General features: G+C 39.9%; 1 protein-coding gene and 1 long non-coding RNA gene across 4 annotated transcripts in view; one reads left to right on the forward strand and one right to left on the reverse strand.

The window, feature by feature from the left end:
• The window catches only part of LOC308618650, a 192,294-nt gene extending 180,038 nt beyond the window's left edge, over positions 1 to 12,256 (forward strand). The window contains exon 3 of the long non-coding RNA XR_014016048.1: positions 12,190 to 12,256. This is a non-coding gene — a long non-coding RNA (uncharacterized lncRNA). The remainder of the gene's footprint in view (positions 1 to 12,189) is intronic.
• Positions 1 to 15,443, reverse strand: part of LGI1 (leucine rich glioma inactivated 1) — a gene marked incomplete at both ends in the record, with an annotated part of 33,310 nt that overhangs the window by 2,333 nt on the left and 15,534 nt on the right. For 2 of the 3 annotated variants that reach the window (XM_081236760.1, XM_081236762.1), the window contains 5 exons: positions 653 to 817; positions 1,088 to 1,257; positions 3,829 to 3,900; positions 11,875 to 11,946; positions 12,046 to 12,117. In XM_081236760.1, the coding sequence (XP_081092886.1) occupies positions 653 to 817; positions 1,088 to 1,257; positions 3,829 to 3,900; positions 11,875 to 11,946; positions 12,046 to 12,117 (551 nt within the window). The remainder of the gene's footprint in view (positions 1 to 652; positions 818 to 1,087; positions 1,258 to 3,828; positions 3,901 to 11,874; positions 11,947 to 12,045; positions 12,118 to 15,443) is intronic. The other variant, XM_081236761.1, reaches the window with a different exon arrangement.

The following is a 15,443-nucleotide window of genomic DNA, read 5'->3' on the forward strand; positions in this document are numbered from 1 at the left end:
TCTGAAAGTCTGCAAATATATGATTCGTTTTTCATTTCAGTGCTCATCTAAAGATTCATTCAAAGCAATTGACAGACTGTACACACGTAAGAAGAACCTTACACAAAGGTAAGGTTTAGATTTCACAAAGCCCTGCTGCAATCCATTGGAAAACTGAGGGGACTTCAGGAGATTTCCCAATATTTTGCAGAAGTAATGTTTTTGCCGTAAAGTTTGAGACTCATTGATCTAAAATAACCTCCTTATTTTATAGTTAAAAAGAGGGGCCCAGTGAGGGTGAGTGGCTTGACCAGTTAGCTTGTTGCAGAACCTAGATTAGAACTCATAATTCTTAGTTCAGTACTTTTTCATTGAAGAAAAATAACCCACCTTTTATTGTATATTTACTAAGCTAGGTCCTGTGCTCAGTTTCTTGAACATATGCTCTCATTGTTTTATAACAACACTGAAAGTTAGGTATTATTATTCCCATCTTACAAGTGAGGAAATTAAGCTTTAGGGAACAATCCCAGGTACTCATTAAATGGTAGATTTGGGATTCAAATGATTCTCAACCTGCCCAAAGAATTCCCTGATATCATTCATCTTTTCCTGTTGCCCTTGGCCCAAGTGGCTTAACTTTCCACTCAAAATACGATCAGGCTTTTCGTACCTGTAATGTTGTCATAATTCCGGAAGGTCTTTTCTACATGGTCCCATTCAAGGAAAATGCACTTTCCAGTGAAAGGCTGAGCGATGACTACATACTCATCGTTCATATAAGAAAAAGTGTCTATGGACAGTGATTGAAAAGGCAGGTCTTGAGACTTTGCAAACTCTGCAAAAATTGAAAATGATGATGAGTAGCTGTGCTGATGCCTCATTCCTTGGCTAGATCACAAATGTCCACAAGAAATATATTTATTCTAGAGAAACAGTGAAATGACAATTTTACTTTGCTTTTAAACACATGAACTTTTAACGGTTCATAATATTTTTAAATTGCTCAGTTGGTTTTTAATATATATAAAAAATCAGTTCCTGTATATGTAAAAAAATGTAGCCCTTATTTTAATTTTATGAGGTGGAATGATTTGGAATACATTACCTGTAATGATGCAATCAAAATCCTTGGAGGAGAGACTATTGATTTTGCGCTTCTTGTATTCTGGAGGGCCTTCACAGTAGATGTCTTCCACAGTTGCATTGGTGTGGCCTAGCCATTCCACCAGCCACTTCAGTTTACAGTCACAGTTAAATGAATTACCTCTCAGGTCCCTGAAAGACAAACTTCAGCTGCTTTTGATATACGAGGGCCCTTCCTTCCCAGGCATGACTTTTACTTTAGCAATTAACATGTGCAGAATGACCTCACCTGGCTTTATATAATGCCCATAATCTACCTTCAACCTGACTGACCATTCACTTTGGGCTCAGAGAATGACCACAGTGTGCGCTTGCAGGCCACCCCAGTCAATGCAACCTCATAACTTATTCCCTCTTGGATTCAAAGGTAGCTCAATCTAGAGCTGTGCTGTCCATAGAAATACAATGTGAACCACATATGTAGTTAAAAATTTTCTACAGACACATTAAAAAACTAAAAAGAAAGAAGTGAAATTATTTTAATAGCATATGTTATGTAATCCAATACATATAGAATATTATCATTTTCACATATAGTCAATATAGAAATTACTAATGAGATGTTTTACATTCTCTTTGTATACTAAGTCTTTGAAGTCTGATGTGTATTTTATACTTACAGTATATCTCAATTTGGAAAATAAAATTTCAGCAGAAATTCCTGATTTGTATTTAGAGTTAACAAAATTTACAGTTGAAAAAAACAGATTTATACACCCAAGTTGTTCTAAACATACTTAAAAGTCTTCCAATGATTGAACAGAGAATCAGTTTTTAAATTTAAATTTAGTTTTTTATTTAATTTTTTAAAAATTATGTTAAATTTAAAATTCAGTTCCTCATTTACACTAGGAACACATTTCAAGTGTTTGGTGATCACATGTGTGGCTACCATATTGTGCAGCACAGGTCTAAAAGAAAGATGTAGTGATTGTTGTACCATATTTAATTACATCGAGTGAGCTATTTGCTTTTCTTCTTCCTCACAGACATAATTAATCCTGATCCTATTCCATGGTCTACAAATTCAATTTTAATAGGAAATGACTTCGACACAGCCGAGTTAATGCAGACATACAATAATAGCTCATGTCCATAATAAACTGCACAGCATAGATAGTTTAAATTTCCACTTATGATCCCAGCTCACCAAGTTCTCTGTTTATTTGCATTGCTTCTGTTCAAAAACTCTCTTTCCTAAAACCCTTCTTGGTCACACAAAATTCCTAAGATAGGTACCGCCTACTTTTCACACAGCATATGAATACTTTTTAAACGTTGAAGCATTTAAAAATGTGTTTTAGGGGGTAATTCAAGAAACCAAGAAATCTACTAAAAGGCAAGTCGGCATGGATCCTTGCACTTCTTAGATGATTCTTGGTTTGGGCATATCAAGGTAGGCCCAAGAGGCCAAACCCATTATGGGATTCCTTGGAGAAACTGAGCCAATTTCAAGTGTTTTTTCTTTTGCTAGTGTGGGGTATAGGCTGACACAAGGTTGAGCCAGAGGGTCCCCAAATACGCTGTGTCCCCAAGTCTGCCATGGAGAATCATCTAACTTCCAAGACGTTCTCAGGACTCACCTCATATCTCAAGAATACTCTGACCCAGAATAATGAGTGTCAACTTTTCTGGGCTATTGTAAACCAGAGCGGATAACTGTGGTCTGTCCAAGACTATTTGGAAGTGTCCTGATTCTGACACTCTCTTGGAAATAAACCATCTTTCAGGAATTGGGGTAATAGGCATGGAGGAGGGGTGGGGGGAATACTACAAGGAACAAAGAAAGTTTTTCATAGCTTTCTGATTTGAAGTTAAATCCTGGGTTTAGGAGAAAATTCTTGACTCAAATTTTTGTTATTGGAGGAAAGTTGTTTTGAATCTATATTCTATAGCAAAGTACCTGAAAAATAAGAACTCCTTTGTTTTCATACATCTTTCGTTTGCTCCTGTTTTCTACCTTGTGACATTTAAATACCTTTCCAATGTTCTGGAAGGCACTTATTGAAGCTAAATTGCTTTTGAAAGAGTTAGGCATATATTACTTGCTTTGCTTACTACAAAATACACAAATTCTTTACAAAGATCTTTCACTCTGAGGCTTAGAAGTCAAAGTTTGAAAGCTCTTTTGTTTGAAAAAGGGTCAAAAATAATTAAGTTCATTCCCTTCCTGGGGCTTAAGCCAAATTCCTGGGGATTAAGCCTAGAGCTGTTGTTCAGTCTAATGAGAGAAAAGGCAAACTTTCCTCCCTTCCCCCACTTCCTGCTCCATTTCTCTCTTGACTGATCAACCCATGGGTGTAAACTTTCATCTTTATTCTGTCAGTTTCCCAGACTTCTTTATGTTTTTCCTTTGTAGCCCCATTTCCTGGACCTCATGAGAAAAAAAAAGGCATCTTGAAATTTCTATCTAGCCCTCCTCTTCCTACCCCCTCCAAGTCCCTTGTCATCAGTCCCTGCCATACAGACACACACTTTGTCAAAGGCAAACTTGGGACTATATTTTCAGAATATAGTGGTAAATACCATAGGAGACTCAAACATTAGTCCAACTAAATTCAAATTTTAAGCCAATTTAAAATTAAAATTAAAAAATTCTCATTCAATTTAAAGCCAATTAAAAAATTTAATAATCCACACCAGGCTTCTTTGTTAACGACTGCAAATTAATTAATTAATCAGTGATTTCTTAGGTCCTCTTACACATTTGTTAAAGAATCCAGGCCTTTGAAAATGTCTTTTGGGAGAGTCTGAAGGTTGTTGTTTGCAAGGCTCCTGGAAAAAAAAAAAAAAAAAAAAAAAGAATGATGTAAACTGTAGTCATACATGAAATAAATGCATTTTATGGCCCCTTATGTACTATGGTATTAAACAAACAAACAAGCGGACCCTCCAAAATACGAGTAACAAAATGATGCCTGAGCATTGGTCTTTCTACTTAGCACTGAGTATGAGCATCACACACTCAGGCATTCCGTCTAAGGGATGTCTCCCCATGTCCATTGTCTCCATGTATTCTCTCTCCTCACACTCAAGCTGCCCTTCTCCTCCCTCCCCCCACCACCCCACTTGCTCTAGAGAGCAGCTCAACCTCCAACTCAGTACCAACAGCTCTCAAATTTGGAGGCCTGTCTAATCTATCCCCCTTCCAGCACATTCTTTTTTTTTCCTCCTTTTTCTACATTTTTTCCCTTTTAGCTCCATTCATTCATTCCTCCTTAGAAAATAGCTTCCTTATAAATATCCATCTATTCATCCATCCATCCATCCATTCATCCTCTTTAATCATCTCCTTTTCCCTTCTTCCATTTCTTGCCCTATTATCACAGGAATTGTTTTCTCCTCTTTCTATTTGTTCTTCCACTTACCACTAAAATGATTCTGATGCTAATCAAGGGTAATAAGTAAGAAACAGTCCTGATAGTATCAAGGAAAGGGACATGTGTCCATACTGCAGAAATGTACACGTAACAAGGAGCAGATGCTGTATGACAGGGAAGGGTACTAGGTACTGGTAATTTTCTGTTTTTAACCAGCATTATACATGTACATGTTATATACTCTTCTTAGGAGTATTTTTAGTTTTCACAATAAAAATTAAAAACTAAAACTAAGGGCTTCCCTGATGGCGCAGTAGTTGAGAGTCCGCCTGCCGATGCAGGGGACACGGGTTCGTGTCCCGATCCGGGAAGATCCCACATGCCGCAGAGCGGCTGGGCCCGTGAGCCATGGCCGCTGAGCCGGCGCGTCCGGAGCCTGTGCTCCGCAAGGGGAGAGGCCACAACAGTGAGAGGCCCGCGTACCGCAAAAAAAAAAAAGCAAAAAACTAAAACTAAAACAAAAGAGTCTATGCTGTCGGCCTCCAAAGCCCTTGAAAATTCTCTCAAATTCCATTTAAAACACTCTCAAAAGTCTTCTATGTTTTCCACCTCCTTTAATTAATACAAGATTTCAAAAGTGCAAGCATTCAAAACTTTAAAAATCTATTTTTAAGTCAATTATGTTGTTTTTCTGAGTTTTAGAAATTACCACTAGATTAGAAAGCTTTTTTCAATGAACCTCGACACAGAAGAAAGGGAACTGAATCAGAAGTTTCCAGTCTCAGTGATGGTCCATTTCGTGACAAAGAGCACAGCTTTGGAGTCATTCTTTCTGAGTTTGGTTTGAATCCTGGCTCCACTATTTACAGGCTGTGTGACTTTGGTTATGTACCTTCTCTGCAACTCAGCTTTTTCATTTTTAAGCGGAGGTAATAATACCTCATATCATAAGAGTGTTAGAAAAAGTAAATGCTGTAACTCAGGATGGTAGTTGGACTACTCTCAATAAAGGGCAGCTGGGGGCGGGGGGACAGGAAGGAGAAAGGCTTTTGTGTGGTCTTTGCCCAAGAAACAACATTTAGAAAACTGACCATACAAATGAACTGCTGTGACTGTCCACCTATGCAGAATTAATAAAATGCTGCTAAAGAAGATTATTCCAGAGAACAGCTCCATAGTTCTTTTTACTGAATGGTGGTTGAATGAAGAGATTTCTTGGGTCTTGGACCAGTCTAGAATCTCTCTCAAGTTATGTGTCTCAATATAGTTGCTGGCACAATGTGTCCTGAAGTCCCCATGCTAACTTCTCCTCAGTGGATGTCCCTCCCCCAGAAACCAGCACGAAGTGCAACTGGCTGCAGGGCATGAGCTTGGAGGAGGCTGGGTCATAGGACAGTGGGAGTGAAATGATGCGTTGAGTCCTGAATTACTGCAGCCACTAGGGTTACACAGGAAGAGGCACCATGTTTTTATTGCTGCCCCGGGCAGTTCTTTTAAACAGCAGGTGAATCTGAGAGTCCCCGCTTCCTGCCCAAAGAATAGAGCTCTAAGCCTCACATACCCAAGGTGTTAAGAGTCAGTAAACTTCATAGATACAGAGAACAAATAGGTGGTTGCCAGAGGTGGGGTTGAGGGGATGGGAGAAATAGGTGAACTGCAGGTTTTTTTGTTTTTTGGGTTTTTTGGTTATAAAAAAAAAAAAAGATTTAAAAAAAAGGAATTCCAAAATTAAAAAAGAAGAAAGACTCAATGAGCATCACCACCTTAGGTTTTACTAAGGAATGCACTATATCTGGGTAACTGATGAGGGGTAGAACTGATTGGGAGAGAGCAAAAACAGGCCAATGAGAGGTTTGAGAAAACATGCATGAATGTTAATTTTTTTCTAGGATGACTCTGTAGCGAGTACTGGAAGGATGTTTTTCTTACCACTGTATCCCCAGTGCCTGGCATAATATAAGTCCTCAACAGCTACTTTTACATGAGTGAATGAATGGGGCAGGCTGGAGTTGATAAGAAGAAGGACATCCATCCAGACAAAGAAAAGAGCAGAGAATGCTTCTCTTAGGCCCTTGTACCAAGACACTGAGTTAGGGAGAAATTGCAGAGCCCTGTGAATTACCATTGCCCCACCTCCACGATGCTCACAAAGTGCCCTCCCTCCTCTGAGCCCTCACTGTGGTAATAAGCCCTAAACAATAGGACGGCTCTTCTTTTTTTTTTTTTTTTTAATTTGGCTGAGCCATGAGGATTCTAGTTCCCCGACCAGGATTCGAACCCAGGCCCCAGCAGTGAAAGCGCCGAGTCCTAACCACTGGACCACCAGGAAATTCCCTAGGAGGGCTCTTCAAAGTGTGCCTGCAACTAAGCTCCATTCTCTAAGTCCTGACTCAGAGTCTACCTAAGAAACATTCTTTAAAACACCGGGGAAACTGCCGAACTGAGCACCTAGCTTCCTTGAGACTAGCTGAGAAGGGTCAAGCGTTCTCAATGGTAGGCAGGCTTTCCTACCCAATGGAACTGATGACCATTCCCTCCACTTTGGTGTTTTCATGATTTACCTGAGAAAACCTCTAATTATGGAGTATGGAACCTACTGGAAAGTCTTCTCTCTATGGCAGACCAGACTGGCTCAGACAGCACGTTTGTTTCAGTGCCACTGGGCTCTGCTGCTAAGAAAGCATCGCCCACGGCCATCTGGGGTGCTCCCAGCCTCCCTGCAGTGCGGCTTCTCATCTTGAGTTGGTGTCTCACTGAATTTGCGGTACTTCCAGTGCAGTTATTTTAATTTCATACAAAATGTTTAAAGGGGATAAATACACTACAGCATTCGGAGTCCTGATCCAGGACCAGTGGAAGTTAGGCAGGGAGGTTTAGTTTATTCCTATGTGATGGTGTTTACTGCATAGCACATTCTGTTCTAGGCACTTTGCATAGATTAACTGACCTAATCTCATGACAACCTTAGGATCTAGGTACTCCTAAGTATTTTATTATCCCCACCCCCATTTTTACAGATGATTATTATCACTTCCATATTACACATAAGAAATTGGAGGCACCATGAAGCTTAGTGACCTGCCTGATATCCCACAGCTATTAACGGGTAAAGCCATGCTTTGAACCCAGGCAGTCTGGTGGCAGAGATACCCCTCAGCCAGTATATTGCACTGCCCTCTTTACATGCATGTCATTGTAAAGGCCGAAATGAGGACATCCTGCCTGACTAACTGGAGACACACAGGCACCCTGAGCTTGGGGACTGCTGTATATATCTTTTGCACCTCCGCAGTGGTGAGCAGACAGTAGGTGCTCCCCAGCAGGTAGGCATTGATGACATTTTCCCCAAATGTCTTTATACATGCATGCAAACAATCCTGCCTCCACTGGGCCTTTGCCACGAGGACACTCATGTGACGCCCAAGGGAACCTTTACGAAAACCTCATGGGTGTTAACAGAAACCAGTACAAAATGTTTAGAGATTTTGTGATCATTGGTCATAAATGATTTTTTAATTCATTTTTTCCCTGATTTCAGAAGTAATACATGGTCATCAGGAAAATTCAAACCTTTCTGAAATATATAAGCTATTCAAACACTTAAGTTAATCATGTATAATATTACAGTCATTCAGAATAATCAAGAGAGGGTCCCAGGATTTGTAAGGACCTAAATATAAAGAATTCTCTTTTTTTTTGGGGGGGGGTTGGTTTGAGGGGGAGAAGAGTCTATGTAGTAAGTTTTAAGTTGTCTATTAATGTCTCTTTAGAAGGTAAGTCTACTGAGTTAGATGTATAAGAAGGTGAGATAAGTTCATTGCTTCTTTAGGAATGAACTGAATTTACATCAATGCTCAGGCAAGTCCCTTGGAGCAGCTTTAATGTTAGGCCAGGGTGGGAACCAGTTGGATCTAAAAGTATATGTCTAATTCCAACTATTTGCATTTGGAGACTAGAGCGAGGGTAGGGCTCCTCCCTTCATGATCTTCTCTTCCTTCCCCAGCCATATTTGCTCCTCAGATGATGTCCTGTGGAAGGATCCAGCCAGATCCATAAAGCTTTCTGATCCTGCTATAATTTTTTTTTCCCTTTTTCCTTTCTTTTTTGGCCACTGCATGGCTTGCGGGATCTTAGTTCCCCAACCAGGGATTGAACCCAGGCCCTCAGCAGTGAGAGTGTGGAGTCCTAACTGCGGGACCACCAGGGAATTCCCTGGTCCTGCTATAATTGACATGGTGGAGAGGGCACTAGATGTCTCATTAAAGACTTTGGGAAACTTCTAACTTTTACCACTACTAACTGGGGAGCAGCTTAAACTCAGGGTGTACCTCCGTGTTCTCATTCGCCAATGGGGATAGTGCCTGCCTTGTATCTTTCATAAGGTCATCAAGAGAGTGTAATGAGGTCAAGAATAGGAAAAAGCTTTGTAAACTCTTCCTGTAGGTTAGAGGGTGAGGTGATAATTCTTTGCTACTTGAATGTTTGCCTTTAATTGAGAAGAATTGGTCTGAGGTGGAGGAAAGTGCACTTTGAAACCAACACCTCTAAAATCTTAAAAAGAAAATTAATGGCTCAAACAAATGTCAGATTTATTTATAAGTGGTAAATAATGGAAAATGAACTTGATGTGCTGAGCAGTCAGAGGGACATTTGGGCTTCAAATCTTCCCTACCCATCTCTTCTTGAAAGGAAAAAAGGAAAGGAGAAAAGAAAAAAGGAAGGAAGGAAGGAAGGAAGAAGCAGAGAACTACACCTGGAGGAACAGCATAATTAGAAAGGAGATCATGACCTGGGGGCAAGGCACTCAGTGAGAAAATATTTGTTCATCTAATTCCTCTTGCTAGACTGAGCTCTTCCAGGTTGGAGCTGGATTTTATTCATTTTTGTGTGGCACATCCAGAGACTATTTAGGATGAACCATATGGCAATGCCATTTTTGCAGATCCAAAAGAGTCTCATATTGGCAATGCCACACGAATCAACCTAAGTGTTTGATAAAGATGCAAGAGATCTAAGGGTCATATTCAATCGACTTTAACCTGTTCCCTCCTAAAACCTCCTTCCTACCTCCAGCACCAGTCAGACAGGTGGGACTTCCCTTTCATTGTCTGACTCTTAAGATTAACGCCTCTCTCTTTGAAGGCTGCCTTTTGTGTTCCCTTGAGCTTGAAAATTTCTAGGTATTAAGCACATGCTGTACCAGTGCCTTCTTGTTATACCCTTCATACCTCTAAAGAGGGGGCCTCATAATGACCCAAATTTATATTTCCATTTTATTTGATGGGCATAATAGGCTCTAGTCAAACAAAATGAATGTTCTTCACTGGGGTGTTGTATAAATTTTTTTCTTCCCCACTTTCCTCCCTTCCTCACCCCTCCCCTCTTTCCCCCTCATTCCTTCCTTTCTCTCTCTTTCTGCCTCCCTCCCTCCCTTCTTTCCATTCTTCCCTCCAGGTGAGGTAGGCCTTTAGGCTGGAGAGAGGATATATTGATTGAACTAAGGGGCACGGCAAGGCTATGTCCAGGTTCCCAGAGAGAACACCAGGGTCTTACATCCTTCCTTCAGCCCCTCATGATGCTGAGCCATTAGACACAGGCCACGTTGAATGGATTTATGTGAATCAAGTAGATTTCAAGTTGAAGTCATGAACTTCCATTTATCTTTCCATTTATTCGTTTCTTTTATTTATTTTTGTCTGAAAGATTAGGCTTGGTGGTGTTTGGCTCTGTAATCAAATGGCATAGCATTCGTACCATACACAGCCAGGTTTGCAGCACATTGTGACACTGATGTGAAAAGCAGTGTTGCAAACTGTTTATTTTATAAACATTATTTTCCTCATCATTTTCTAATGACTATATACAGAAGCCTTGAAAGGTGCAGTGATTTCGTAAAATACATCTGGCCATCAGTTCCCTGTTGCTACAAATCCAAACAGCAGTAGAGACAGGGACTAGTAGAAGCAGCATGATGACCACGTAGACACCCTAGAATAAAGGTTCAAAGGGAAGGCATTTTTATCTGCCTTGTTACCTGCTACCTCCCACGGTCTAGAACAGAGCTGGAAATGAGGTGGTACTGTGAGGCAATAGGTTAAAATCGACAGAATGACTATGATGCTTGGATGACTTGCATCTTTATCTAACACTAAAGAGACACATATCAGGCGCTTGAGAAACAGTCCCTGAATGGATGAGTAGCCATAGCAGTTCAGCTATTGAGTTGATGTTATCATAATTCCATAACTACTCAGTGCACTTGTCACATATCCCCTCCAGGCTTCTGTTTCCTCATTTCTAGAATGGGGGTTGTGTGACTCTGGCAGGATCTTTGAGAGGATTAAATGAAAATTCACATAAAGCACACTGGCCAACATAGTAGTAGGCACTTAACAAATGTTAGTGCCATTTCTTCCCATGCCCTTCTAGTTTCCTTAAAAGTACATCTGTCTTTGAGTGTGTGTGTGTGTGTGTGTGTGTGTAGGGGGTGGGAGAGGGTAAGGGAAAAGAGTTATTTGGTTCCTGTTACTCAGGATTTCCCAGCCTCAGGACTGTGCCATTTTAGGCTGGATAATTCTTTGTTGTGAGGCTGTCCTCTGCATTGCAGGATGTTTCGCAGCATTGCTGCCCTCTACCCACTAAATCCCAGTTACATCCTCTAGTTGTGACAATCAGACATGTCTCTAGATATTGGTGAATGTTCCCTGGGAGGTAAAATTGTCCCGTTAAGAACAGCTGATGTAGCTCTAATCATCCATTGAATAAATATTTCTCTTATAAAAAAGCTGTTCAGGTGCTGTGTAGACGTGGCCTGTGGTTCTAGTGTATGTTTAAATGTATATGAAGTCAGGGCTTGTACAGAAAAAGAGAAACAGGGGCTTCCCTGGTGGCGCAGTGGTTGGGAGTCCGCCTGCCGATGCAGGGGACGCGGGTTCGTGCCCCGGTCCGGGAGGATCCCACATGCCGCGGAGCGGCTGGGCCTGTGAGCCATGGCCTCTGGGCCTGCGCGTCCGGAGCCTGTGCTCCGCAGTGGGAGAGGCCGCGACAGTGAGAGACCGCGTACCACAAAAAAAAAAAAAAAAAAAAAAAAAAGGAAAAAGAGAAACAGAGAATATCAAATTAAGCTATATAGTCAATTCATGAAATGAGTAATGATGTAGATAATTAAAAACGTTATTTCAGTCACACAATTTCCCTGCAGTAGATTGTTTTCCTAATTATTGCTGGTTTGGGCTAGTATTAATAGTAACTGGTTTCCTGGACACACACTGGCTGATGGCAGGGAGAGAAGGCAAATGTGCATGTAGAGAAATCATTTGGCTTTCTTAAATTTTCATGGATGCCCACAAAGTGGGTGCTTTAACCGCAGGTTATCAAGTTGCATTGCCCACTGGCAAGTTTAAAAAGTAATAGCAACATTCATACTTACAGGTGAATTAAAGACTTTAGTCCCCGGAAAGTGTGTCTTGAAATGGACTTGATGTTGTTGTTTTCTATGAATCTGCAATAGGTTATAATATTTTGGGTCAGACAGCTGTAGGAACCTCAGAGTCCTTGTACTGAATCATTATGTTAAAAAAAAAAAGGTTATTTTACTTACAAATACTCTAGATGTGGGAGACCAATAAAAGCATCATCACTGATCACATCAAATGAGTTCGATGTGAATAACCTGCCCAGAAAAAGTTCACAATGAAATGGTTAAACTGACAGATTGTCAATCTTTGCTGCTTTTATCTCTCAGAGAAACGAGTGGGAGTTGTGCGCGGAAAAATGTCTGGATGTCTGCCTTCTACAGTGTTATTTATTCAGGTAATTTTTGCAGCTTTTTTTTTAACCGTCAATTATCTCATCAAATGCTCATTGAGGGGTGCCTTGTGCCCCACTCCTCACAGGGATGGATGTCACATGCCCTGGGTAACATTTTAAGATACAATAGGGCAAGTATGGCAGTCGACAGCCAAATCAACATGTTGCAGGTTTCCATGCAAAGACACTAGCAGAGTCTCTCCCTCTTGCTCTAGAAACTTCTGAAACTTTCTGACCAGGCCAAATAATGGTGTCATGGTTTCAAGCCTGGGAAACCTAGAAAACTAGCTCCATGTCCGGTTATGCTGTGATATCTCATAGTAGATAAGCCACTGACACTGGCTTAATAAAAATCAACTAACCTTCTACTTTGAAAATAGAAAAGGCTGAAGATGGGAAACCATGAGGCTTAGGAAGAGTCTCAGACCCATTTTATTACTACATAGTTGAAAAAGAATACTTTTACTTGGACAAATTTATTTGCAATTTCAAAATCCACAGGGATTTGGTTTCAAAATAACTGATGAAAAGGAACATCAACCAGCCGTCCCCACATCCTGTTGAATTTCCCGAAGAATTTTTTTTTTCTGAATGGGAGGCTTAACAGAGGTGATTATAGGTCAAATAATACAAAGTTATTTTTTAGAGCGAGTATTAATTTATGGAATTCATTAGATAAAGTGTTGATAAAAACTGAAAATAAAGTTTTACATGTACTGATGACAAATTTACAATGAGTTCAAGTGACATTTGGTCTACATGTTAAGGTTTTCATATGGGAGAACCTCATATTTCACTTGTACTTAGAGTCTAAAATGTGACCGTGGTCATGGGACAGACCAGAAGTTTGACATAATTTGCCAACTCATGTCTCATACGTACTGTTTAATTGTACTATGTAAAGTCCAATATTCTCTGTTAGTAAACTTTTTCTACTTTTATTTTTGAGGTGTAGGGGTTAAAAATAACTGCCACTAACCAACTTAGTGACTTACCCTCTCTGAGCCTGTTAACTAAGGGGATTAAAACTAGGAGATCTCACATGCTAAACAGTTGTGAATAACTTATTTGACATCTGGGATTCCTTCAGAATATTGAGAGGAGGGGGTAGCAGTGGGTTAAAGATGAACTGAGCATGAGGTGGTAATTTCTGAAACTGGAGGCTAGGTCCATGGGAGTGAATTTTACTATTATCCCTACTTTTATATATGCTTGAAAATTTCTGTAAAAATGGGGGAAAACACAAACCAAACAAACAAAACCAGATGATCTCTTGCATTTCTTCCTAAGCTATCATTCCTGGAATGATGTTGGATTCTCTTCTATCCCTTCTCCTTCCAACATCATCCATAGCTTTATACTCAAGTGATTCACTAGACTCTGAAGAGTCAACACTATCAAATAGTCACACGTATTAGATGCCCATAGTTATTCAAACAAATTCAAAGTTTTATGATTTCAGTCACAACTTTGGCAATTGTCTCTTCTTACTTCATGGTTCTGGGAAACGAGAGGATTACTCAGCCTTACTCCAAGGTAAGCTACCATCCAAAGTCTTCCTTAGGTTCCAGATTTTCGTTTCATTCTGTATAAGCAGCATCAAGGATGGAGAGAATGAAATAAGGCAGAAATAGATACAGAGAAATACCTCCCATGCTCACTGGTTTGCAAACTGTCCCGTGGTTGGACCAGTGACTTCAAAATCTCTCACTCCAAGTCACTGGAAGAAATGGCTTCTAACACTAGTTCTCCTTATGTTGAATCATATGCATAACAGGGGAGGATATAGATATTAGTGGGCAGAATTAGCCCGCACATGTCAGGGAACTAAAAGAGGGTTTCCACTAGAATTTTAATCTGCTTGTTCATTGCTTATCCCTAGCACCTGTAATAGTGCCTGTCCCATAGTGGACACTGAATAAACATTTGTTAAATAAAGAGGGATTTACTTTACATTAAATTCTGGTCATTACTACATTACTAGATTGAATGTTCCTTACAGCAGGGGTTTATCTTTATTGACTTTTGTGTCCTCAGCCCTGAGCATATTTCCTGGCTGAATTGTGTTTGCTGAACTAGCTCATAAGGATCAAAACCTCTGGCTAGAACTACAACAACACGCAAGAATATGGGTGAATCTCACAAACCTAAGTCCAGGGAAAGAAGCCAGAATGCAATAAAGTCCATCCTACATGATTGCACTTATGTATAGAACAAAACCCAGCAAAACTAATCTATGCTGGCAGAAGTCAAGTTAGGGTTTACCCTCGAAGGTGAGTAGTAACTGGAAGGGGGCACAAAGGGACTCTTTAGGGTAATGATAATGTTTGGTTTCTTGACCTGGGTGCTGGTTACAAGGGTGTTAACTTTATAAAAAATCATGGCAGGGGTGGGAGTGATTAATAGGCAGAGCATAGAGGATTTTTAGGGCAGTGCAAATACTCTGTATGCTACCATAATGATGGATACATGTCACTGTACATTTGCCATAGAATGTACAGCACCAAGACTGAACCCTAATGTAGACTATTGTTTCTGGGCGATCAGGTAAGTTCATCAGTTGTAACAAACATACCACCTTGGTGGAAGAGGCTGGTGATGGGGGAGGCTATGCACGTGTCAGGATAGTGGGTCTATGGGAAATCTCTTTGCCTTCTCTTCAATTTTGCTGTGAACCTAAAACTGCTCTAAAAAAATTAAGTCTTAATTTAAACTATCAAGATGTACACTTAGGATATGCACACTTTTCTTTACGTAAATTATATTTCAATAAAAAGTTTTCTTATAAAAGCTAACACAAATCCCTCTGGCTAAGATAATAATGAATATCTAAATTCTAATATCTAGATTCTAATTCTAATATCTAGATATTCTAATATCTAGATTCTAAATTCAATTGTAATTTTCTTTGGACAAGGATTCCATGGACAAAGATTTGTAAATTTATACATACATTCTAAATATAGTTGAGCAGGCTATCCATTTTATTATCCTATATATACTTAAAAAAACTTTAAAAGGTCCTGTGCTATAAAGGGGGTAAAATGCCAATCTTTAAGTTGTATGGGTTCCTTTATAAATGTTTGATTTCAATATCATGATTTGTTATTGAGCCAGATGTGTTAAAGAATCCCAAAGTCCCTGTTAAGGTAAACTGTGTCACCCCACCCCATCTTCACACAAAACAGA

This window comes from Mesoplodon bidens, assembly GCF_964165515.1.
Source record: "Mesoplodon bidens genome assembly, chromosome: 1".
NCBI classification, from domain to species: Eukaryota; Metazoa; Chordata; class Mammalia; order Artiodactyla; family Ziphiidae; genus Mesoplodon; species Mesoplodon bidens.